Source organism: Arachis stenosperma, chromosome 7 (assembly GCF_014773155.1).
Source record: "Arachis stenosperma cultivar V10309 chromosome 7, arast.V10309.gnm1.PFL2, whole genome shotgun sequence".
Lineage (NCBI taxonomy): Eukaryota > Viridiplantae > Streptophyta > Magnoliopsida > Fabales > Fabaceae > Arachis > Arachis stenosperma.
In genome coordinates this window covers 29,176,602-29,202,986 of record NC_080383.1, presented here as the reverse complement: position 1 = coordinate 29,202,986, position 26,385 = coordinate 29,176,602, and the positions used below count along the sequence as shown (strand labels likewise).

General features: G+C 38.8%; 1 protein-coding gene across 1 annotated transcript; it reads right to left on the bottom strand.

Annotated features, from left to right (window-relative positions):
* Positions 1 to 15,546: 15,546 nt before the first annotated feature.
* LOC130941042 (26S rRNA (cytosine-C(5))-methyltransferase NOP2B-like) lies at positions 15,547 to 26,092 on the bottom strand. Its single transcript, XM_057869400.1, has 18 exons — positions 25,635 to 26,092; positions 23,464 to 23,816; positions 23,178 to 23,356; positions 22,984 to 23,047; positions 22,745 to 22,878; positions 22,573 to 22,656; positions 22,398 to 22,472; positions 22,235 to 22,306; positions 22,067 to 22,140; positions 21,032 to 21,084; positions 20,421 to 20,530; positions 19,989 to 20,057; positions 19,819 to 19,893; positions 17,367 to 17,459; positions 17,200 to 17,279; positions 17,026 to 17,125; positions 16,200 to 16,499; positions 15,547 to 16,056 (listed from the first exon to the last, which is right to left on the bottom strand). The coding sequence occupies exons 2-17, from the start codon at positions 23,753 to 23,755 to the stop codon at positions 16,221 to 16,223; spliced, it is 1,833 nt and encodes a 610-aa protein (XP_057725383.1). The 5' UTR covers positions 23,756 to 23,816; positions 25,635 to 26,092; the 3' UTR covers positions 15,547 to 16,056; positions 16,200 to 16,220.
* Positions 26,093 to 26,385: the final 293 nt, after the last annotated feature.

Genomic DNA, 26,385 nt, shown 5'->3' with positions numbered 1-26,385 from the left:
TTACATCATGTTACTGATTGGGGGATACCTGATGACGGACAAGTCGAACAATCTGATCCATCTTTGGTGGCTACCACTACTTGAAACGAGACATGAAGTTTGCGCCATGTGTTTAACACAATAAGCATGGAACGCCCTTGTTGTATGACTCCTCCCAGTCCCCGTATATATGCGCAATTGCCTTTTTCTTCGCTATCCAAACTTTTCTATACGAGGGTTTGAAGTGATAGCTTTGCCGAACTGAACCCTGTAGGATAGGGATGCTGACAGATGGGTTGGACTGTATCACCAGCAAGATGACATTGCAGATAAGATTGCTGTCTAGCTGTCAATGGTCTTGGGACATGGTGGGTACTAAACACGTATGCGCTCCACCAACCATCTGGACTTTCCTAGCGAAATAGAACAATCATGGTTGGAAACTCCACCAGATTTAAAAATGATAAATGACTAAATACAACACAATTAAACTTGACCTCACCAGTATCTGAAGTTCTGTCGGAGGGCTACACGGAGACTCCAGGAACATCTAGTTGCAGCTTGGCAGCAATGTACATGGTACTTTAATCAGTCCGATTCGACCACTTGGTACTCAGCATTTCTGCGTATGCTATAGTTTTTCACACCTTGCATTACTGCATCTCTACTTTTGAATCTGTGGCCGAATCAAAATTTCACCCGACCGTCTAGGTTGTAATCGTCTTCTATAGTGTTGGAAAATGAAAATTTCTCATGCATCGCGTCCAGATCTAATGCATGATAGTGACTTGATATATCTGATAGCGCCGAAATCGGATGGAGAGAGACAAAACATAACTCATCGCAGCCTCTACCGGCATCTCCCGTACAAACTCCTCATCATCATCATCTTCAAAAGAATCACTAGCTATCGTTGCTATCTGCAACATACTCTTCGTCGAAGTCTTCATCATCCACGTCCATGTCTTCTACTAAACTAGCAACATGAATTGGTGGTGGTGCGAGAGGTGGATCATCCTACACAAAAGTCGAGTAGACATACAGATCCACCGCCACCAACATTACCAACCTCGGCAGAAAGTTTCATTACTTGTTCCGCCATAATTCTTCCATAGATGTCAAACATGAGGCGCACATGCTCATCGCCCTGGAACCGAAACAGACAAAAACGAAAAATTCTATTTTCCAACGGTACAAGAAACCTATATCCCACCCTTCCAATCTCTTTTCTCCCTGAACCACCAAGGTTACTCAATATCAGACTCTTCAACTCGGACAAAGAACTTACTCGCCGAGTGCATAACAGTAACGGATTATCACACTCAAATATCACTCTATTGTCACTGTTTTTCATACGACAATTGGAATACACACAGACAACCATATATTCGCTACTATTGGATATTTTGCCTCTTTTTTGAAAAAAAAAAAGAAAAAGAATATATGAAATGTGTGTGGAGAATGCCAAGAGTTGCACATCCTTTTATAGCTATTGAAAATTTGTCTTACTAGTGTAAACGAGATATACACGTGTAATTCGATCTATCTTATCTCGTTTCGTAAACTTATCTCATTTATACTGTAAACGAGATAGGACATGCTACGTATTTTCGCAAATATTTTTAAAATTATTTATTTCAATTAATAAAATATTTTTTAAATTTATTTAAATAAAAAATTCGTATATATAAAAAAATTAATTATATATTAAATCACCAAAACTCTAAAGAGAAAAAAAATAACACCAATATTTTTTTGGTAACATACTAACACCAATATAATTAAGAAAACATAATATTTGAATGATAATTTAAATAGCGAGTTAACTACTTGTTTGGAAATAAGGCGTCTGAATAACCACAGACAATTGAGCCTTGAGCCTTGAGCCTAGGTGGTCTAAAAGTTTAGAAGAGGTACTTGAGCTATTTGAAATCGAGTAGAAGTACTTTTTGAATCATTTCTGACAAAAAGGATATAGAAATATTGAGCGGAGACATTTTTTATTATTATCACTATTAATTTTTCACAATTATATTTTTTACCATCTTATTTTTCTTTCTAAATTTTATGTAAAAGAAAAAATAAGGTAAATTAGACTTTTTATTATTTATTCTAAATTTTTCTATTTCTAGTGTCTTGTTTTGTTATGTTTTCAAAACCAAACGCAGCCTAACAAACTTTTATAATTGTAGACAGTTTATGTCGTTCAATAATATACTACAATGAAAGTGAGTTGAAGTTGTCACTAGGTTGTTTATGTAACAAGTTCTGATGTTCTATCATCATGTTATCCAGATTACCTCAGATCAGGAAGATATCGTGCAGGGAAGATCATCCAAGTTAACTAAGGTTGGAGATATCATGACAAAGAGGTATAAGTTGTTGTCCTTTATTATTTAGGGGAATATTTTTTGCTTTTGGCACTTGCATTTTCTTTTATTCATTTAACACTTTTTAAAACTTTATGGATCATCTAATTAGTGGTCCCCTACCCAATTGGAATATGCATGCATTAGATTGATTCGGATGCAAGAGTTTGTGCAAACCATGAAAGCCTTCTTTATTTGTTTTCGTTTAAAACATGTAACGACAACTATAATTGTTATTTGGTGGCTGCAGAACAAGCTCATCACTCTATGATCCTTCATGAGAAAAGTTAATGAATATAAAAGGTTATAACTTGGTTGAAAAATGCAAAACTAAAATTTTTGAAATAACCATAGTGCACATATTAATTTATCCAGAATAGTCAACAATCATGCATGAATTATTCTAGGACTTAATATTTGGCAAAAGATTTTGGTCATCTACCCTTCTAATACAAAATATTTGTCCAATTCTAGTTACACATATGAATTAAGGAAATGGTTGAAACAATTGTAGATTTAGATTCATTTAACTGATTGTACAAGATTGTCCTCATTAATTCTTGTCTCATACTTACACTCTCTTGTCACTTACTCCTTCATTTAATTGAGTTATTATGGGAAAACAATAATTAATGCCACTTAATTTTTCTATATTGACAACTATTTTGGTCCAAAATAAAAATGAACACTTGAGATCAGGTTCATCTTTCATTTCTCTTCTCCAGACAAAAGAATCAGACACATTCCTGTGATCAATGATAAGGGAATGATGGGCATGGTGTCCGTCGGAGATGTGGTTCGTGCGGTGGTGAGCGAGTACAGACAGGAGCTCGATCGTCTGAATGCTTACATACAAAAGGGTTATTAGAGAAGAGGTTGATGGCAAGCCCTTGCCTTCATTGCACTCAAGTAGTCAAGTTGAGACTATTATTATGTAATAAGCTTTTGAGGGCATGTAAATATGGTATGGCCAAAAAGCTATCTTGTTCTGTTTTTAACAGTCCCTTTAGTACTTTGGAACATCATCTTAATAAAGAGTTTTGGATGCTTATTTGGAGTTATTTTACTATTTGCAATTCAAAGAGTTGACAACTATAACTGAAGCAAAGCTTTAATGCATCAAGAGCACCTATTACAAACAATCTCTCAGCAATTGCTATCTCAGTCACACTCCGATAAAACAATGAATAATTCATCTAACTAAATAAATAAATAAAGAAGAGATAACAAATATAATGTATGAAAATATAATTAGATAGCTCTAGTAGTAATGTTAATATTCTTATTGTAGTGTAACTATGTGCTACGTAGTGAGGTTTAACCTCTATTTATACACATACTAACCCTTGCTTTTCAAAGTACATTTATTTGCATATGTCTTAAAGATTGATTCCTTCAATCTTGAGAAAGTTGGCCGCCCAATATTGTGAAGAAAGTCACAATACTCCCCCTTGTATCTCAAGATATCTCACTATAGAGGGAGAATCATATCCAACATATATCCTCAATTTTCTTTGGGATCCCATTTTGGTGCGATTAGGTGGTGCAATGGGAACATATATCGCACACCCAAATATTCTTAAATGGGAAACATTTGGCTGCTGGCCAAATGCTAATTGCATAGGAGAGAACTGATGGTAACTCGTTGGCCTCAAACGAATAAGTGTTGCGGCATGTAAAATAACATGCTCCCAAACCGAGGTTGGGAGATTTGTTCTCATAAGCAATGGTCTAGAAATTAATTGGAGGCATTTAATAAGCGATTCTGCTAACCCATTTTGTGTGTGAACATAAGCTACTGGATGTTCAACACTTATTCCATTAGCCATACAATAAGCATCAAAAGCTTGGGAAGTAAATTCACCAGCATTATCAAGACGAATTGCTTTGATTGAATTTTCTGGAAATTGTGCTTTTAATCGAATAATTTAAGCCAATAATCTCGCAAACGCCAGGTTGCGAGAGGACAATAAGCACACATGTGACCATCTCGAAGATGCGTCTATCAAGACCATAAAATATCTAAAAGATCCACATGGTGGATGAATAGGTCCACATATATCACCTTGAATCCTTTCTAGGAATTCAGGGGACTCAAATCCAACCTTTACTGGTGATGGTCTTAAAATTAACTTCCTTGAGAACATGTAGCACAACAAAATTCACTAGTTTTAAGAATCTTCTAGTTCTTTAGTGAATGTCCATGGGAATTTTTAATAATTTTTCTCATCATGGTTGTTCCCGGATGACCCAATCAGTTGTGCCAAGTTATGAATTCATTTGGGCTAGTAAACTTCTGGTTTACAGTAGCATGTGATTCAATTGCACTAATCTTGGTATAATATAACCCAGATGAAAGTGAGGGCAATTTTTCTAATATAACATTTATTTGAATCATTCTAATAACATTTTTATTTGAATCATGAGTTGTGATACATAAGTACTCATGACTTCTCTCATTCATAGTCTCAATATGATATCCATTTCGACGAATATCTTTAAAGCTCAACAAGTTTCTTCGAGACTTGGTAGACAACAGTGCATTATTTATTATGAATTTTGTTCCTCCGGGAAACAAAATTATTGCTCTTCCGGAGCCTTCAATCACATTGCTTGAGCCAATAATAATATTAACACATTCTTCTTTTGGCACAAAATGGGTAAAATATATATCACTTTTAAGAATAGTGTGTGAATTTATTATGAATTTTGTTCCTCCGGGAAACAAAATTATTGCTCTTCCGGAGCCTTCAATCACATTGCTTGAGCCAATAATAATATTAACACATTCTTCTTTTGGCACAAAATGGGTAAAATATATATCACTTTTAAGAATAGTGTGTGAACTTGCACTATCCGCAAGGCATACATCTTCATTACATATCCTTGCCATTTTCTTCAAAGACAAATAATAATAATATGAGTAGTATGCACAGTTAAATTGAATACTTGATCGAAATTATTTTTCTAAGAAATACTGCACATAAAAATAATGTCATATACAAAATTTTATTTTAAAACATACATATTTAATGATTTCAAAATTCATAAACATGAATATTTCATTATTTATCCATCATATTTGAAACTTAAATACATAGAATAAAACTTAACAACAAGTTTTTTACATTATTTATTTACATGAACTTAACAATCTCACACATTAACTATTCGACCCTTTCCACCACAACGGAAACACTTATCCTCTATTGATTTATTCTACCCGATATGTCTTTCTTTATCCCACTTCTGGTGAGATCCTCTCTTTTGAATATAATTCTTTTTCCTTCCATAATTTTTCTTGTTATTAGAATCTTGCCATTTACCTCTTCTGGGGTAATTTACCGCATTTACTTCAGGAAATGGGACGGCGCCAGTTGGGCGCGCTTCATGATTTTTCAATAGCAACTCATTGTTGTGTTCAGCAACAAGAAGGCAAAAAATTAACTCAAAATATTTTTTAAACCCTTTTTTTCGATACTGTTGCTGCAGGAGCACATTCGAGGCATGGAAGGTTGAGAAAGTTTTCTCCAACATATCATGGTCAGTTATCTTTTCTCCACATAATTTCATTCGTGAGGTGATTCGAAACATTGCAGAATTATATTCATTTATGGATTTAAAATCCTGTAGACGCAAGTGCGTCCATTCATATCGGGCTTGAGGAAGTATCACCGTTTTTTTATAATTGTACCTTTCTTCAAGGTCTTTCCAAATATCTGCAGGATCTTTTAATGTGAGATATTCATTTTTCAATCCTTCGTCAAGATGACAACGAAGAAAAATCATGGCTTTAGCTTTATCCTTATGGGATGCATTATTTTCAGCCTTAATGGTATCTCCAAGATCCATTGAATCAAGATGGATTTCAACATCTAGTATCCATGATAAATAATTGTTTCCAGATATATCAAGAGCATTGAATTCAAGATGAGAGAGTTTCGACATAATGAAAATTTGTTACCTGAGTATTCCTAAAAATTTGATCAGAGTCTCATGCTGATAACGTGTTGTAAAATAACTAAATAAATAAATAAAAAAGAGATAACAAATATAACGTATAGAAATATAATTAGATAGCTCTAGTAGTAATGTTAATATTCTTATTGTTGTGTAACTATGTGCTACGTAGTGAGGTTTAACCTCTATTTATACACATATTAAGCCTTGCTTTTCATAGTACATTTATTTGCATCTATCTTAAAAATTGATTCCTTCAATCTTGAGAAAGTTGGCCACCTAATATTGTGAAGAAAGTCACAATATATTAAATGGACATCCATCCATTCATACTTATCACAATACATTGAAAATTCTAGAAAATAAGCTTCATATTTTGGAAATAACAGAATTGCTTAGATCCTTAATTAGATCTCTACTGAGTATGAGAGATTTTTAAATTTATTCTTTCTTAATGTTTTCTTAACGTTTACAGTCAAGAGGGACCGAATTGAAAAAAAAATAAATAGTTGAGAGACTCAATTAAAAAAAAAAATTATAGGGATCTAATTGAAAATTTGGTGAAACTACAAGGAACAGAGTAGTTGAACCTCCATTTTATTCATCAAAACCTTCTTTCCATCCCTTTCCCTCTGAAAAAGAGGAAGACAAAGAAGGGGAAAGGGGTAGAGAAAAAAATTTACCTTCTGCAGATGCGCACATTTCTGTATGTCTTCCAAGCTTTTGGAGGTTTTAACTGATTCATCCTTGTATATAACCTGTCGGCAGAAAAAATTCCAATTCCATTTCTAGTTTCTAAAGGAAAAAAGACAAGCACACGAAGAAATCATTTAAATAAATCCGGAGCTTCTTACCCCAGTTCCACTGCAGGGAGCATCCAATAATACTTTGTCAACGGCATTGACACACAACACCTTTGGAACCTGAAATAAACAATAGAAATGCAGAATAGATGTTAGCATACATGATTGGAATGACGATTATACATGAAAACATTCATTCTCCTCTTTGGAAGAGTTTGATCAAGACAGACATCTACAATAAAAAGAAAATGAACAGCTACATATGTATTACTTGTCTTATTTAGTATTCATTAATTGTTGTGACAATTAATGCATGATAAATTAGACAAGTTCTAACCGTTTTTTTTTGTCCCCCTAACATTATCGCTCTTTTAGATATTGTTTTAATATTTTTATAAGAGATAAAAAATTACAGTGTAAAAATTTTAATCTGAATTCAAAATTGGTATTTTTTATTAAAATAAACCAACTAAGTGAATTACCTGTATATAGATAAATAGGTCTACCTCTTTCTTTTAACTTCCGAAAAGAAAATACATGCTGATATCTCACACAATTTGCAGGTTGCGAAAAGCAACCATCGGTCTAAAAAACTTTTCACATATTGCGAAAAACTTTCATTAGTCGTTTATACTTTTCACAAATTACTAAAAGATGTTGTCATCACAAATACATAAATTTCACCGATAACTAATATAGTGCATTATACCAATTTCCTTTCCATATGGAAATTAATTTATGAAAAATTTTGAGTGTTTTTCCATATAGTAAAATGGTGATACTATAGAATAGTAGATCAAGTATTTATCATATTTTCCAGTCCTCACTCATTAATATACACGTCCAATAAAATACTGTTACACAGATAGAGATGTTTTTCTTAGAGCATCAAGATAAAAAGAAAATGTTGTTAGATCTAACCAACCATTAAACTATAGCAAGTCAGGGTGTCTCCTACATACTTCAGCTAATTAGCATAGGAAAGAATTTATAAGTTTGGATATAGTTGCAATGTTTACTAACTGATGCCATAAGTAAGATTTTTCCTGTAATGTGTATGAATCATGTTCCGGCCCAGTCCAACAGGCCAGAGACCTGGGTTCGTATGTTCGACCGACCCGACGGCCTACCGAATCCGAGTCAAGAGGTGATCCGAGCGTCACCTCCCCTTTTGCATGAACTTGGACAGTTGGCAGAAGCTTCCAGAGAGGCGAGTTTGCCATCAAGGGCCTACCCCAAGTACAAAGTATAAAAGCAGAGTGACCTAACCCTAATAGCCGCCTCTTGTACATACACTGACTTGAGCGTTGGAGTCCTTGCAGGTGGTCCCACCGCATCCTCAACTCATCAGGCCTGAGGAGTCGCTCACCGGAACTCTCCGGCATCCATCTCCCAGTCACCCCCCACCTTCATCACCTCCAGATCCAACCTGTTCAATACACGAGTTACGGAACATTGGCACCGTCTGTGGAAACTCTGGCTTGAATGGATTTCCTGATGGGCCCGGTCGATGAACAGGAAGAGGAGGAAGTGCATGAGGAGCAGGGAACCCGCCTAATGAGCAGAATAGCCTCCATGGCTTCCTCTCGCGAGCGTACGAGGACCCCCTCTCGTAGGAACGACCCTCCTTCCCGCTCCCCGGATAGACGCCCCTTCGGGCGGACGGGTAGTGACAATGCAAGGATCACGAGTGCAAAACCTTGAAAGGGAGCTAGCGGCCAAGAATCGCTACCGTCCCAGCCCGAGCATCTCCCGTACCCTGTCTCCCGCTAGGAGATCGGAAGCCCGGGGAAGAAGCCCCCGGAGAACCATGCTAGGCGCAAAGCAAACGCTCGATCTCCCTCGACCCATGACTACTCCGAGGGCCAAGGTGAGAACAAAGAGAGGCCGAGAAGGCGGCGTGACCCAATAATCATGGGAGCGACTCCCTTTCACCCCTCTATCCTCAAGGTCCGGCTGCCAAAACACTTTGACATGCCAACAAACATGAGATACGACGGAACCCAAGACCCTCAGGAACACCTAACAGCCTTTGAGTCCAGGAAGAACCTCGAGGGTGTTAGCGATGCGGTGAGGTGTCGTGCTTTCCCTGTGTCCTTGGCAGGTCCGGTGGTTCAACGCGCTTTCACATGGGTCCATTATGACCTTCTCGGACATAACTCGCAGTATTTAGCACAATTCACCACACGCATCATCAAAGCCAAACATCTCATTAACCTTTTAGGGATCACCTAAAGAGCCGGTGAGCCGACCAGGAAATTGCTCGACAGATTCAACGACGGGTGCCAGGAAATTGACGGGTTGACCGACTAAGTGGCCAGTTTGTGTCTCACGAACGGGTTATTAAACGAACACTTTAGGAAGCATCTCACCACCAAGCCTGTATAGACCATGCAAGAGATCCAGAACGTGGTGCGAGAATACATCAACGACGAGGAAGTGAGCCAGGTGGTGGCGGCTAACAAACGGCAGGCAGCCAGCCAACCCTTCCCCACGTCAAACCGGGCACACAGAGAGGTCGAAAGAGCCCTCCATGGACGGAGGACCGGCTAAGCCCTTCAAACCCTTCCCCCGAGTCAGAAAGTTCCCGAACTATACCCCCCTCTGACAGCCCCAATCGTCGAGGTCTACCATCAGATCGCCGCAAGGGCATCTTGTTGAAACCACGACAACTGAAGGAAAGAACAGGCGGGAACAAGAACTTATACTGCGACTACCACAAAGGTTTCGGCCATAAAACTCAAGATTGCTTCGACCTAAAGGACGCTTTGAAAGAGGCAATTCGCGAAGGCAAACTAACCGAGTTCTCTCAGTTCATAAGGGAACCAAGGAGGAGGGAACGCGAGCGTTCTGAAGAAGACAGGAGCCGATTAGTGAAGTCGAGGCAAGGGCCTAACGAGGACAATGACCGCGGCCTCACTGTTATTAACGTTGTAGTCGGGAGAGATGCACCCCCTAGTTCGAGGTCTGCGACAAAGAAAGACGCTAAGATCTTGGCCGTATCGTCAGGTAGCCACGAAACATCGTCTAGGGAACCACCTAGAATATCGTTTGGGCCAAAAGACCAGTGGTTCCACGACATCCCAGAGAACCCCCCCATGGTGATCACAGCAAGAGTCGGAATGGGTTTGGTCAAATGGATCATCGTTGACACTAGAGCCGACTCTAATATCATGTTCAGAAACGTGTTCGACGCCCTGGGGTTCCGAGAGACCGATCTCAAAACTCATCAGCACGGGGTCGTCAGCCTAAGAGACAATTTCATAAAGCCCGGTGGAGTGGTCACCCTCCCGGTTAACATCAGAGGAGGAGAAGGAAAGAGAGCGAAAATGGTGGAATTTGTTGTCCTGAGGGACTCCACAGCCTACAATGTCATCCTAGGGAGGAAGACAATCAATGAATTCTCTGCTGTGATATGCACTAAGTTTCTTATCATGAAATTTGTCACAGACGACGGATTGGTGGGATTCCTTAGGGGGACCTAGAAACGGCGGTTGCATGTGACAACGCCAGTCTCTCCCTAAGAAAGAAATCGAAGGAAGCATCTGGGATCGTCTTGGCCGACCTAGATTCTAGGTTAGACGACAAGTCGAGGCCCGAGCCCGAGGGAGACCTGGAAAAGTTCAAAGTCGGGAACACAGGGGACAAATTCACCTTCATAAACAAGAACTACCCTCCCCCCCCAAAATAACCTGAAAAAGTCCCTCATGGAGGCCATCAGGGCAAAAGGTGATTTGTTCGCTTGGATGCCAACTAACATGCCGGGGGTAGACCCTGATTTCATGTCCCACCGACTTGTCGTGAAGCCGGATGCCAAGCCCGTTGCTTAGAGGCGGAGGAAGATGTCCCAAGAGAGAGTTGACAAGGTGGCCAAGCAAACGGCCAGCCTATTAGAAGCGAGGTTCTTCAGGAAACTCGAGTACTCGACATGGCTGTCAAATGTAGTCCTCGTCAAAAAGGCAAACGAGAAGTGGAGGATGTGCGTCGATTACTCGGATCTCAACAAGGCGTGTCCCAAAGACTCTTTCCCTCTCCCCAACATTGACGCCTTGGTAGATGCGGCGGCAGAATATCGCTTCTTAAGATTCATGGACGCGTACTCAAGGTATAACCAGATACCGATGCACAAACCCGATGAGATAAAAACGGTGTTCATATCGCCAGGAAGCACTTACTGCTATAGAGTAATGCCATTTGGCCTGAAGAACGCAGGAGCAACCTACCAGAGACTGATGAACAGGGTTTTCAGTGACCTTATTGGGAAGTCGGTAGAAGTCTATGTCGACGTGATAACCCAAAGGGGGGTCAAGGTCAAGTCCTCTGGTTGGCTGGTTTTTACTAGGATATCGTCGACATAGACTTCTACCGACTTCCCAATAAGGCCACTGAAAACCATGTTCATCAGTCTCTGGTAGGTCGCTCCTGCGTTCTTCAAGCCAAATGGCATTACTCTATAGCAGTAAGTGCCTCCTGGTGTTATAAACGCCATTTTTACCTCATCGGGTCTGTGCATCGGTATCTGGTTATACCCTGAGTACGCGTCCATGAAGCTTAAGAAGTGATATCCTGCCGCCGCATCTACCAAGGTGTCAATGTTAGGGAGAGGGAAAGAGTCTTTGGAACACGCTTTGTTGAGGTCCGAATAATTGACGCACATCATCCACTTCCCGTTTGCCTTTTTGACGAGGACTACATTTGACAGCCATGTCGAGTACTCGAGTTCCATGATGAACCCCGCTTCTAACAGACTAGCCGTTTGCTTGGCATCCGGCTTCACGGCAAGTCGGTGGGACATGAAATCGGGGTTTACCCCTGGCATGTCAGCTGGCGTCCAAGCGAACAAATCACCGTTTGCCCTAATGGCCTCAATGAGAGGCTCTTTCAGGTTATGGGGGAGGTTCTTGTTTACGAAGGTGAATTTGTCCTCCGTGTCCCCGACCCTGAACTTCTCCAGGTTTTCCTCGGGCTCGGGCCTCGGCTTGTCATCTACGCTGGAATCTAGGTCGGCCAAGAAAACCCTGCTTCCTTCGATTTCTTTCTTAGGGAGAGGTCGGCATTGTCACACGCAAACGCCGTTTCTAGGTCCCCCTAAGGGATCCCACCGATCCGTCGTCTGTGACAAACTTCATGTTCAGAAACTTTGTGCATATCACAGCAGAGAATTCATTGATTGTCTTCCTCCCTAGGATGACAATGTAGGCTATGAAGTCCCTTAGGACAACAAATTCTGCCATTACCGATCTCTTCCCTTCTCCTCCTCCGATGCTAACTGGGAGGGTGACCACCCCATCGAGCTTTATGAAATTGTCTCCTAGGCTGACGACCCCATGCTGATGAGTTTTGAGATCAGTCTCTCAGAGCCCCACGGTGTCGAACACGTTTTTAAACATGATATTGGAGTCGGCTCCAGTGTCGACGAGGATCCATTTGACCAAGCGCGTTCTGACTCTTGCCGTGATCACCATGGGGGGGGTTCTCTAGGATGTCGTGGAACCATTGGTCTTTTGGCCCAAACGATATTCTAGGTGATTCCCTAGACTACGTACCGTGGTTACCTGACGATACGACCAAGATCTTAGCATCTTTCTTTGTCGCAGACCTCGACCTAGGGGGTGCATCTCTCCCAACTACAACGTTAATAACAATGAGGTCGCGGTCATTGTCCTCGTTAGGCCCTTGCCTCGGCTTCACTACTAGGCTCCTGTCTTCTTCGGAATGCTCGCGTTCCCTCCTCCTAGGTTCCCTTATGAACTAAGAGAACTCAGTTAGATTGCCTTCGCAAATTGCCTGTTCCAAAGCGTCATTTAGGTCGAAGAAGTCTTAAGTTTTGTGGTCGAAACCTTTGTGATAGTCATAGTATAAGCTCTTGTTCCCGCCTGTTCTGTCCTTTAGTTGCCGTGGTTTCGACAAGATGCCCTTGTCGGTGATCTACTGGTAGATCTCGACGATTGGGACTGTCAGAGGGGTATAATTCGTGAACTTTCCAACTTGGGCGAAGGGTTTGAAGGGCTTAGCCGGTCCTCCATCCTTGGAGGGCTCTTTTGACCTTTCCGTGTGCCTGGTTTTACGTGGGGAGGGGTTGGCTGGCTGCTGTTTGTTGGCTGCCACCACCTGGCTCACTTCCTCGTTGTTGATGTATTCCCGCGCCACGTTCTGGATCTCTTGCATGGCCTATACAGGCGTGGTGGTGAGACGCTTCCTAAAGTCTTTGTTTAATAACTCGTTCGTGAGACAGAGTCTAGCCACTTGGTCGGTCTACCCGTCAATTTCTAGGCACCCGTCGTTGAATCTGTCGAAGAATTTCCTGGTCGACTCACCAGCTCTTTGGGTGATCCCTAAAAGGTTATTGGGATGTTTGGCTTTGGCGATGCGTGTGGTGAATTGTGCTAAAATACTACGAGTTATGTCCGAGAATGTCAAAATGGACCCCTGTGAAAGGGCGTTGAACCACTGAATTGCCGGTCTGCCAAGATTACGGAAAAAGCACGACACCTCACCGCGTCGCCAACACCCTCAAGGTTCATCCAGGCCTTAAAAGCCGTCAGGTGTTCCTGAGGGTCTTGGGTTCCGTCGTATCTCATGTCCGTTGGCTTGTCAAAGTATTTTGGAAGCCGGACCTTGAGGATGGAGGGGTGAAAGGGAGTCGCTCCCATGATTATGGGGTCACACCGCCTTCTTGGCCTCTCTCTGTCTCACCTTGGCCCTCGGACTCGTCATGGGTCGAGGGAGATCGAGCGTCTGCTCTGCGCCTAGCATGGTCCCTCCGGGGCTTCTTCCCCGGGCTTCTGATCTCCTAGGGGGAGACCGGGTACGGGAGATGCTCGGGCTAGGTAGGGGTGGCAAACGGGCATAAACCCGCCGGGCCGGCCCGCGTAACCCGCCAAAAAAGGCGGGATGGGTTGAAAAATCGGGACCGCCAAATAGCAAAAGCCTGCCTAACCCGCACCGCTTAAACCGCGGGTTTTGGCGGGCTTTGGCGGGGCGGGGCGGGCTTCCCCGCCGGGCTAAGGTTTTTATTAGTGAGGGGGTATTTTTGCAATTTTTTTGCCAAAACCTAACTTCCCCCAACCTAACTTACAAGAGTATGAAGATAAAAATTGAGTGTTTTGAATTATGTTTATGTTATTTTGGAGACAATATTTATAATTATGTTTTGGATTATATTTATTTTACTTTGGAGAGAATATTTATACTTATATTTTGAATGAAAATTTGGTTTATAATTATATTTATTAGATATTTATAATTACAAAAACTTTAATGTCTATGAATATAAAAAATATAATTTTTTATGCCATTAGAAATTATAAATTTATTAATATGGTTGTGAAATTATATATATTATTTAGTAGTTAATAGTAAAAAAAAAAAGAAAAAAAAAAGAGGAGCTTTGGCGGGCTTAGCCCGCCAGCCCGCAGTTAGGCAGGGCGGGCTAGGATTCTAGGACCGCCTCACTAGGTAGGGCGGGGCGGGCCAGCCCGCCAAAGGGCGGGCTTCTGGCGGGGCGGGGCGGGGCGGGGCAGGCTTCCCCGCTTGCCACCCCTAGGGCTAGGTCGGTAGCGATCCTTGGCCGCCAGCTCCCTTTCAAGATTTCGCACTCGTGATCCTTGCGTTGTCACTACGCATCCCACCCCTGAAGGGGCATCTGTCCGGGGAGCGGGAAGGAGGGTCGTTCCTACGAGAGGGGGTCCTCGTATGCTCGCGAGAGGAAGCCATAAATGCTATTCTGCTCATTAGGCGGGTTCCCTCCTCTTCACGCACTTCCTCTCTTCCTGCTCATCGACCGGGCCCAACAGGAAATCCATTCACGCCAGAGTCCCCACAGACAGCGCCAATGTTCAGTAGCTCGTGTATCGAACGGGTCGGATTTGGAGGTGACTGGGAGATGGATGCCGAAGAGTTCCGGTGAGTGACTCCTCGGGCCTGATGAGTTGAGGATGAGGTGGGACCGCCAGCAAGAACTCCAACGTTTAAGTCAGTGTCTGTACAAGAGACGACTATTAGGGTTAGAGTTAGGTGACGTACCTTTGGGGAAGGATAGGTCCCTCCCTTTTTATACTCTGTACTTTGGGTGGACCCTTGATGGCAAACTCGCCTCTCTGAAAACTTCTGTCAGCTGTCCAGGTTCATGCAAAAGGAGAGGTGATGCTCAGATCACCTCTTGACTCGGATTCGGTAGGCCGCCGGGTTGATCGGACATCCAGACTTGGGTCTCTGACTTGTTGAACTCGACCGGAACAAATTTAAAAATTTTAGAGAATTTCCAAATGAGTTTTAATTCATTCATACAGAATTTTTTTTATTTCATCGCGACAAATTTATATAAGAGAAAAAGAGTAAGTTGAGAAACTTAAGCATATGTTGTGTAAAAAATAATTCTAAACAAATAAAACAATTAAACAAATTCATGAAATTTCTAAACCAAATCAATTCTTTCTTCTCTATTTTCAAACAAGATAATTGATTTATACATCAAATAAATCCTAATTTTGAAAATGTTCCTAACACACCCCACCAAGGGGAACACTAACAACAAAATACTTGATCGCCAACACATAACCATTAAAAGCATAACTATGAAAGCACTATCAATATTATAACATTTGGCTAGTGTCTTAAAAAGGATAACTAGCACAGTACAATGGATATGATGACAGTATTTAGAATGAAATCTCAAGATTAATTCAAAAAGGTACACATTTCTTTTCTGGTTTATAACTATGTTTAGATGCTACCCTTAAATAACTAAAACCAAACAAAATTGCGCTGTGTGATTACCGCATAGAACTGATTCCAGGACAAACTTCTTAAAGCAGGCAATCACTACAACTCTTCCATTTCATTAAGTGCGAGTCAGTTCGATGCCAATGGCCATTCCTCATTTTTGGCTCTGTCGCTTACCGGTTTTGCGCTTGTTTTCTCTCAAAGCGCGTCTCTTCTCCTCCCTGCAGGTATCACCAAAAGCTTAGGATTCCAGCGGAAGACAATCATATTACTAAAGTGTTGCATTTATATTCAAGATACAGATATATTAGTAAGATTGATATGGAAGGAAAAGAGAGAAGTCAAGCATGGAGAAAACTTTAACCTTGAATTTGAAATTTCCTCCTTAGATGGAAATTTCCTTTTCTGCCTCTTTATTGGTCCAGACTCCAGATCCAGAAGTTACTTTCCCATTTTCTTTTATGCCGTTAATCGGTTTAGATGGAAACTTCCTTTTCTTTGTCTTTTTGGATTTAGATTCAGAAGATTCTTTGCCATTTTCTCTAACATCATTACTAGGCTTCTCAACATCCACTTCTTCCTTCTCAAGCTTGGATTGTTCTTCCTCCACTTCAGATGGTTCTGATGGTTTTGAACCTGGCTTTCTGCTGCTCATTTTTTTCAACTGCAAGACGCATATTTAAAGAAAATAAAAAACACACGACATAACAATGCTCAAGGGAATAAATGCATGGCTGTATCTAATTTTCAATCTTTAATTTAGCACAACAAATGGTTGGAAATGAAGTAAGGTGAGAAAAAGAATTGTACATTTTAACAACAGCAGCTCCACACTCCCATAGGTAAAGTTTAAAATTAAAGTACAAATATTATTTTAAAAATGTTCAACTCAATAAGTTCCATGGTCAACTGATTCTAGAAAAAACGTAAACAAGCATTTAAGTATCAATCAAAAAATCAAATTAAACAAGCATAAATAATCAACATTTTTTATTAATAGTAAGAACTCCACAATTTGTCAACATACTGTATAATGTGCCAAGGATATTATCAATCTATAAACTTTCTGCAATTTTGTAACACCAAATGTCTGACAATTTTATAGCAGAAAGATTTGTACGAATACAATTTGTTGGATGTGTAAATGGACTTTTTAAAGCAATTTCTAAAGATAGCAACAACCTATATACCTTTGCAACAAAGAACCCATCCATATTGTGTACATGAGGATAGAACCGCCTTGTCTTTTCTAAAGAAGGGTGAAACCGTTGCTCCCTAAATCTTATGAATCTGATGGAAAGTAAAGGTCACAAAACACAATTTTTTATACTCAAACCTACAGAGATAAGGAACATAATCATTACCCAGGGCGCCCAAAGTCAAGTCCACAGGGAACCAGCTTAACATCCCTCTTCTTGAGTGCATAGTCAATAACTGCTTCATTCTGAAGATTTACCAAGCGAACTTTCAGAAATATATAGAACAGGAAACACTAGCACAGAAAGTTACTATTTGCAAATGAAAAACTAACCTCGGCAACCATGATCGAACAAGTGGAATAAACAATGTAGCCCCCAGATTTTGAATTAGCATCCACCATATCAATGGCAGCAAGAATGAGTTCCTAAAAAACAAAGGAATCTATTCAATAATGATTAAAAAGGTATAATATTACAATGTGTAGAATTACTTATAGTGACCCAAAATGAGGAAATATTTTCCACTGTAAGTTTAATAGTGCCAGTCTATTTCATTTAATTTCAACTATTTCTAAACAAAAGACAAAAATCAACTTCAAAGTATAGGGGAGAAGTAATCATTCATAGTGATCACAGTTTGACACGTGCACCATCTGAATCTTTCAATCCAAAATTAAGTAGAAGAGTGAAGAAAAAGGATGACCGTTAAAAACATTAGTTATTGATGTAATGAGAATGTGGGATAGACCATTTCTCTCACTTTCACAATTCATGAAACTCCGTAACAAAAAATCTTTAGGGGGTATTTTTGAGTTATGAATTTTGAAGGGAAAAGGAGGTAAAGGAAGTATTCGAAGTGTAATGTGAAGTCCATTTTAGGTTTAATTACTCTATTAATCCCTATAGTTTCGTCAAATTTTCAATTAGCTCCCTATAATTTTTTTCCTTTCAATTGGGTCCCTGAATCATTTATTTATTTTTAATTAAATCCCTACCGAGACAAAAATGTTTGATTTAACAGAATATTCCGTTCCCAAATTGAAGATACCCTAATTTTTTCCTTAATCCCTAATTGTCTCTCCCCTTCTTTCTTCATAAAGACAAAATTAGCCTCCTTCTCATCATTCTCACACTCAGACAAAAACTCATCTCCTTCACTCCCTCCATTGTCACTTTGTCCACTGAACTCATCGCCAAACCCAGCCACCACCCCACTTCAAACTCATTGCCGAACTCTTCTCCTCGGGTAGAGGGTATTGTCGTCGCCTGCGGAGACAAACCGTGGGTGCCGTCGTCGAAGGTCCTCAACCCTCTTCTCATCATTCCTCTTTCAGAAAACCCTAAACCCACCCTCACCCATTTTAGCATGCCATACATTGACAAATCAGTTTCATACTTTCATTCACCTTTGGCTCTCATCGTCGCGCCTCAGATCTGTTGCGGACTTCTCCCTCCCTGTCGCGCTACTTATTTTCTCGCCGACGCTGCGTCGCGGTTCTCTTCCTGTGTCATTGATGTTCGTCCTCTCCTCGACTTGTCTCTCTGTTCAAGCTCTCTCTATCTCCGAGCTCACTCCTTGTCACCGCCGATAAACCTCCAGCCCTCCACAGCTTCTTCAGTTTTATTTTTGTGAGCTAATTCTTCTTTTTTCGTGATTGTTGATTGTCGTTTTTCTGAGTTAATTGTTGTTTTTTTATTTAATTTTTTGGATTTATTGTTGTTAACATAGGTGGATTCTTCTTGTTTTTATTCTGAGTTAATTATTGTTGACAACTATAACTGAAGCGAAGCTTTAATGCATCAAGAGCACCTGTTACAAACAATCTCTTAGCAATTGCTATCTCAGTCACACTCAGATAAAACAATGCATAATTCATCGTTGAAAATTCTAGAAAATAAGCTTCACATTTTGGAAATAACAGAATTGCTTAGATCCTTGATTAGATCTCTACTTAGTATGAGAGATTTTCGAAGCGTAAATGATAGGTATAATAGTAAATTTATTCTTTCTTAACGTTTTTTTAACGTTTGCTGTCAAGAGGGACCTAATTGAAAAAGAGTACAGTATCGTTTTTGTCCTCAACATTTGGGGTAAGTCCTATTTGTGTCCCTAACGTTTAAATCGTTCTATTTGTATCCCTAACGTTTATAAAAGTGATTCAATGTTATGATGCCATCAATTATACTAATAGATCAAATTGTATTTTTCAACTATTCTCACCTAGATGTATTCATTCTCAATTAGGTCTCACATGGATGTGTTCGATTTTAATATTGTACCCAAAATTTGTGTTCAAGTTCAATTATGTCCCTAAAAAAAGTGAATTATATAAATGTTGCAAGGTTTAGTTTTAACTTTTAATGAGTTACTAACCGGAGTGGATCATCAGTTCTGACCCAGACATTTGTATTCTAACTTCAAGAAGAAATTTTCAAAACTCCAACTAAAGCTCATGATGTGTAATTGACGGCAGAATAACAATGAATCAATTTTATAAATGTTAAGGATCCAAATAGGACAATTTAAACGTTAGGGACACAAATAAGATTTACCGCAAATGTTGGGGACAAAAACGACACTTTACTCATTGAAAAAAACTAAATGGTTGAGAGACTCGATTGAAAAGAAAAAAACTATAGGGACTAATTAAAAATTTGGTGAAACTACAAGGACTAACAGAGTAGTTAAACCTCCATTTTATTCTTCAAACCCTTCTTTCCATCCCTTTCCCTCTTAAAAAGAGGAAGAGAAAGAAGGGGAAAGGGGTAGAGAAGAAAATTTACCTTCTGCAGATGCGCACATTTCTGTATGTCTTCCAAGCTTTTGGAGGTTTTAACTGATTCATCCTTGGATATAACCTGTCGGCAGAAATATTCCAATTCCATTTCTAGTTTCTAGAGGAAAAAAGACATGCACACGAAGAAATCACTTAAAAAAATCCCCAGCTTCTTACCCCAGTTCCACTGCAAGGAGCATCCAATAATACTCTGTCAACAGCATTGACACCCAACACCTTTGGAAGCTGAAATAAACAATAGAAATGCAGAATAGATGTTAGCATGCATGGTTGAAATGACGATTATACATGAAATTGTTCAATCTCCTCTTTGGAAGAGTTTGATCAAGACAGACATCTACAATAAAAGGAAAATGAACAGCTACAACTATAACAGAAAGTACGTATTGCTTTATATTGAACAAAACTCCATAGCCAATATACAATATTTTCCAAAATACTAAATTATGCATGTCATCACACAAGCCAGATGGAGTTAAAAAAAATGCAAAACCAAACAAGACAATTTAGTAGCAGTAAAGACATCAAACTTCAAAATCTTTTGGTAAGAAATTATAAACAGTAATTGATTAGAGAGAAGATGCTAACCTCTCTTCCATCATAATTGCAGACTACAGTGTTTGACACCCCCATCCGGTGCAAATTTGCAGTAAGTGACTTAAGCCGTAGTACCTTCATTTCATTTGCAAAAACAATTCCTGTAATAGACCAAAAAATCATTTGAAACCAGAAATTAGAGGATCTAACATATTACAAAACATGGTCAATTTTATTCAGTTATTCAAATTACTAGATAAAACAAAATAGAGGATACCTACTCAAAAAACAACGGAAAGAGCATACATGCATGCATAAACATTCAACAAATTAACACCTCATGATGTTTAGTGTCAACTTGTTAGGGAAGTTCGTTATGGATGCAGTAAGTTCTCTAATGCTTAATGAGCCGGCAAATAGCAGCTTTCATAGAGTATAAGCAACTCAACCACTTTAAATTTTATTAAAATATACCTCTTTCTTGGTCATTATTAATATTGCAAATAGTCAGATCACCCCAAATAGGTTTAACACACAGAGAGAAAATAGCAATACATGAAGAAACAAGTTACTTGTTTAATGCAAAAAAAAAAAAATTACACAGCCCAAAATGCACAGGAATTAGAAAACTACAAAAAAGATTCATGAATTTTAATAGCCACCTGTATTCTTCATAAGAGCAGCTACATATGTCGTTTTACCTCCAGGTGCAGCCCTGCATAGAGCATAAACTGGCATCAGAATTATCACACAAGTATTGCAAGCAAAGTGGGTTATACATTGCTATTGAAATCAAGAAGTGCTTATATTCAGGCTTTCAAGTATATCATTTTTTAAGAATCTATTTAAAAATACAATCATGTTACTTGTTCACCATTAATCAGCCACCGCATATAGACACATGTATTTGGCATCTCATAAAAAAATATTATACTACTATAAACAAGTTCGATTATTCGTCTATTACAGATTTGATTATTCAACTATGACAGGTTTGTTTTTTCTAGTAGCTGATTATTCAATTGGAAAAATGGGTAAATCAATATGTATAAATATAGCTATAGATAAATCACTCAATCTTGTAATTTAGCTATTAAAAGTGGCACATAGCAATTCTAAGGCATCCATAAGAATTTTCCTGGTCCTAGTTGCTCACTCTAAAGACATAATATAGCTATAGGACCATAACAACAGATAAGAGTCATCTTCAATTCTTCATACTAAGATAACAACAATGAGGATCCAAAACAAAGTCAACAATTGAGGCAAAGATATATCATTGCAACACAGATATGCTTTCAATTGTACAGTTTAAAATTTAGAAATGTACGGCATTACCAAAATTTTTTTGTTTCCTCCATTTTGTCTGTGACATAATGTAAATAGAGTAAAAATTTGAGCTAATATAAGTATTTCTATACTTGGAGATAGATGTTCATCATGTGTATATTTGCACAACAATCACATCAATGCAATTTCCGCTTTGGAATTTTTTGTTATAACAAATAAAGGTAAAACAATGAATATACAAATCGAAAATAAACCATGTCTTTCATTTCAGCTCTATTTGTCTGAGAACATGTGGTTGAAACATTAACAAAAGTTTCAAAATTAATGTAAGTTGTCAATATAGTACCCTACTAACATTTTTCATACAAAGATTTTATATAATGTGTACACCAATAATTATTACTTACGCCATATCAACAACCCTTTCCTTCTCTTGAGGAGCTAAGGCCATCACAGGTAGAAAGGAGCTTGCACTTTGAAGCTGCAAACAATTTAATAACTTTACCCAAGTATGCACATCATGCAATAGTAAACTAAACGCAAAAAGGGAAAATGGTAATAGGAAAACTATGCACCATGTAGAAACCAGCCATATACTCCGGAGTGGCACCAATTGGTACTTGAGAATCATACACAACAAGTCCAACCTGTCACAAATTTAGATTGTTACTTGTATTTTCTTCACCAAAAGAGGAATACGAGAAACATCGAGTCATAAATTAAAACATGAATTCATACCTTTGACCACTTGCTTAAAGGATCTAGATTTACTCCTCTATTTATTAAAACATCTGCCAAATCCCGTCTGCGCGTCTGATTGTACAGAGGAGCACAAAAAATACATAATCAATAAGAAACATGGATAATTAAATAATAACATTTAAACATTGAGCATTGGGAGTGAATATGTTACCTTCAAAGTGTTAGTCCTTAGACAAATGGGCCTGGGCTTTTCAAAGGCTTCAATTAGTTCCATAAGTTCGACAGTGGGAAACATCTGAGAAAAACAAAATTATAATTTCTCATGCTAACCCTTCACAAATACAACAGTATTATCTAAGAATAATATAGAAATTCGTCCCAACCTCCACTAAAGCACCAATTAGAAACTCATTGTAGCCATAGTATGAACATATATCTTTCTTAAGCTGCTCAACATAATCCTTTCTCGTTGACCCTTCTTGCTTTAAGGCCTTGAAATTTGAAAGAACACGAACAACTAGGAAAACAAACATCCAACACAATCACAACACCAACCAAACAAGGTAGCGCATTGAACGAATCATGAAGACAGTCAAGCATAGTCCAATGGAAGTCAACTCACTCTCTTTAATCCTCCTCTGTAGATTGGAAAGATCAGGCGGATGCAGATTCTCCTCCTCAAGTTCCTAAAAGTACCAAAGAACTAAAATAACTACTTTTACCAAAACTACCACCAATTATTTAGAAAACTAAGCATAACTGCCAAGGGATCAATAAAATTTCAAATAATAATAACAAAGAAACCAACCAACCAACCTCTTGGGTTGGTAATCTAAACTCATCAGACTCCTCTTTGATGTTGAGTTGCATTTCAGCCTCGGCATCTTCTTCTTCCTTCTTCCTTTCCTCATCAATGATTCTCGACTTCTCTTCAATGTCATATTCATCCGAGTCAACATCCAAACCCGAACCTGAATCAGAAGCGGAGTCTTTCTCTGCATAACAAACAACAAACGAATAACAAACAACAAACAAATAAGAAATAAAAGTTTAAAAACAAGACATTAACAACAAAAAAACGCACACGAAAATAAACTAACACCTTCCACTTCGTCATCAGATCCTTGGAGGAAATCATCAACTAAGGGATCGTCACCATCACCATCAGAAGATAGGTCAGATTCAGAACCCGAATCAACATCGAAGTCACCAGGAGCTTCATCTTTATTCTGTGGCTGCTGCAGAATCTCTTCTTCTTCATATTCGGATTCTGAAGCACTAGAATCATGCTTGAGGGTTAAAAGCTTGCTCTTCTTTTTCATGGCTTCTTTTGGTGGCTTTGCAGGGCTCTGCTTCTTCGAAACTTTCTTCTTTGTTGCAATTGCTGGAGCCATAATCTACGTATGCAGAGTGTATCAGAGATTCTGATTTGGGGGGAGAATGTTTTCTTCTTCGCTGAGAAAAAATTAACTCGGCTAAGGTTTAGGGTTTAGCAGAAAGAACGGAATGCAGCAGGTTGAAAAGACCTATGCATTAGGTTTTTCATATATATATATATACATATGATCCAAGGTTGCAAGAACCGGACCAGTCATTTAATCGATCGAGTGACTGGTTAAATGGTTCAATGGTCCAACCAGAGTCGAACCATGGTTGTACCAGTTTAACTAAATATACGGTAAAATTATAAAAAAAATTCAATATATAATTTTAAATATTTAAATTCAATCATTTCTAAACTAATAAAATTTAAAATTTGACCATTTCACACAATAAATTATCCATAATTTATCATTAAAAGCTCATAAACAACTTCAAATATAAAAGTTTATAACTAAAGAAAATTAAAATGCACATAAATGACAAATACAAAATGTTCTACCACCAAAAGAACCAACATTGAACAAACAAGTTTTCAACTAAACAAAAACACTACTCATCAGTAATCATAATCATCATTTAAGTGTTCCATCAACAAGTTACAGAAACAATCAATTGCTTTTTCAGATTTCAACAAATTCAAATTATCTATTTCTAGTACTTCCGTTAGTTACTATTATTTAGTAACATTTAAAATATTATAACATTACTCTAATGCAAGAATACAGTGTACTCATTCTATCTAGAACACCATTCCATCCTAATATTTCACAATGCATGTTATTGTTACCAAGGTTCTGAAAACCAAACCAGTCATCGAACCGCTCTAATTACTAGTTCATTGGTTCATTAGTTCAACCGGTTTAACCGTGGTTCAACCGAAAAAACCGTTTTATAATAAACACCTGATTCTATAAAAATTCAATGAATAAAGCAACTGGTTCTATACACTCTTCTACGGCATATTTTTTACTTCAAAAGGGGATCATAAACAACTAGTTCTATAAATAAACAAACTACAATGATATGCAATGCCAAAAATAGGCCAATGATGAAATAATAAAGGATTTCTCTCTTCAATTCTATGTTCAAGCTCGTAGCAGACCAGAATCAACAGAGTAATACCTAGTCTTCCTTCTTAATTCTTATATACCTCAAAGAATTTCCTACAAAATGAAAATTGAATACAATACACAGCTTTAAAACAAAAACAAAACAACACTCAGAAATCAATTACCTCTTCCAAACACAGCCTTAAAACAAAACAGAACAACATTCAGAGTATGAGCATTGATCACAAAAAATTGATTTCTGAAACAAAACAAAAACAGCAGAACAACATTCAGAGTTTGAGCATTGATCACAAAATATTGATTTATGAGACAAAACAAAAACAGAAGAACATTCAGAGTTTGAGCATTGATAACAAAAAATTGATTTCTGAAACAAAACAAACACAGCAAAACCAGCAGAACAGCATTTAAAGTTTGAGCATTGATCACAAAAAATTGATTTCTGAAACAAAACAATGAAAACAGATTTTTTTTCCTTCAGAAGTAGAAAACAATGAAAACATGAAACGCATAATAAATCAATGATCACCAATATCCAGCAAGAATCTCAAAGACAACAATAAATACACAACAACAATTTAGCAAATAAAATAAGACCAACAATTTAGCAAATTAAAACAACAGCAACCCAACAATTTAGCAAATTATCAGTCTATGAATTCAGTCTATTGTATACTTTAATTCAGTCTATGAAAAAAATCCAAACCACTACCAAATCAAATAGTTACTTATTGTAATAGAAATAAGAAGTTGCAGAGTTTGAAGCAGAGTATTGGTGTTGTGTGAGTGTATTGTCTGGTGCCGGGTTTAGGGAACTCACGGCGGCGACAAAAGAGAGCAGTTCGACGGCTAGGTGGAGCGCGCGGATTGGTCGCAGAGTTTGAAGCAGAGCAACGTGGCTTCCAGACGAACGCGAATGCGAACCCGAAAGGTGAACAGCGAGTGAACGCGAACGGTGAACGCCGAGCAAACTTGAACGGCGAAGAACGCGAACGAAGACGACGGCTGAACGAAGACGCGAACGTGAACGGCAAACAAATGGCGGCGGAAGCGCGCTGAGCAGACAAAGACGACGGACGCCGAGCTCGAGGAAGCAGCTGCGATCGGGACAGCGAACAGGGGTTGAAGACTTGGAGCACGAGGGAAGCTAGATAGACGGACGGACGGCGGCAGTATGCCACTCCTTGCGGCGGTGGTGTACGGTTACAGTGCTAGGGTTTTTTGGCTGTGTTTCTGTGAATGAAAAAAAGGGAGGAAGGGAGGAAAAACGAAGGAGCTTCAGAACAAAGAGTGAAAGTAAGCCAAATTTAATAAAAACGACGCCGTTTCTTTCAAATCGTTTTTGGAGAAACGGTTTCAGGGACAAACCGGGCCGTGATTGCTGTCCGTTTACAGTTAACCGGTCGAACCAGCCGGTTCGGCCCGGTTTTCAGAGTATTTTGTTTTAATGCACCTTTAATTGTAGAATTACATACATCAGTCATTACATTAATTACAGCAAAATTCAGAATTACAGCAGTTTAGAATTCAAAATTATACCAATTCTGTCTAGAATCCAAAATTATATCAAA

Bases quoted from the DNA above. Each gene is read 5' to 3' on its own strand.
- LOC130941042 (XM_057869400.1), bottom strand. From the start codon at position 23,755: ATGGCTCCAGCAATTGCAACAAAGAAGAAAGTTTCGAAGAAGCAGAGC. The intron at 22,657-22,744 runs GTTGGGACGAAT...TGTTTTTCTCAG, and splicing joins TAATTGGTGCTTTAGTGGAG to ATGTTTCCCACTGTCGAACT. The intron at 20,058-20,420 runs GTTAGCATCTTC...TGTTTATTTCAG, and splicing joins GCAATTATGATGGAAGAGAG to CTTCCAAAGGTGTTGGGTGT.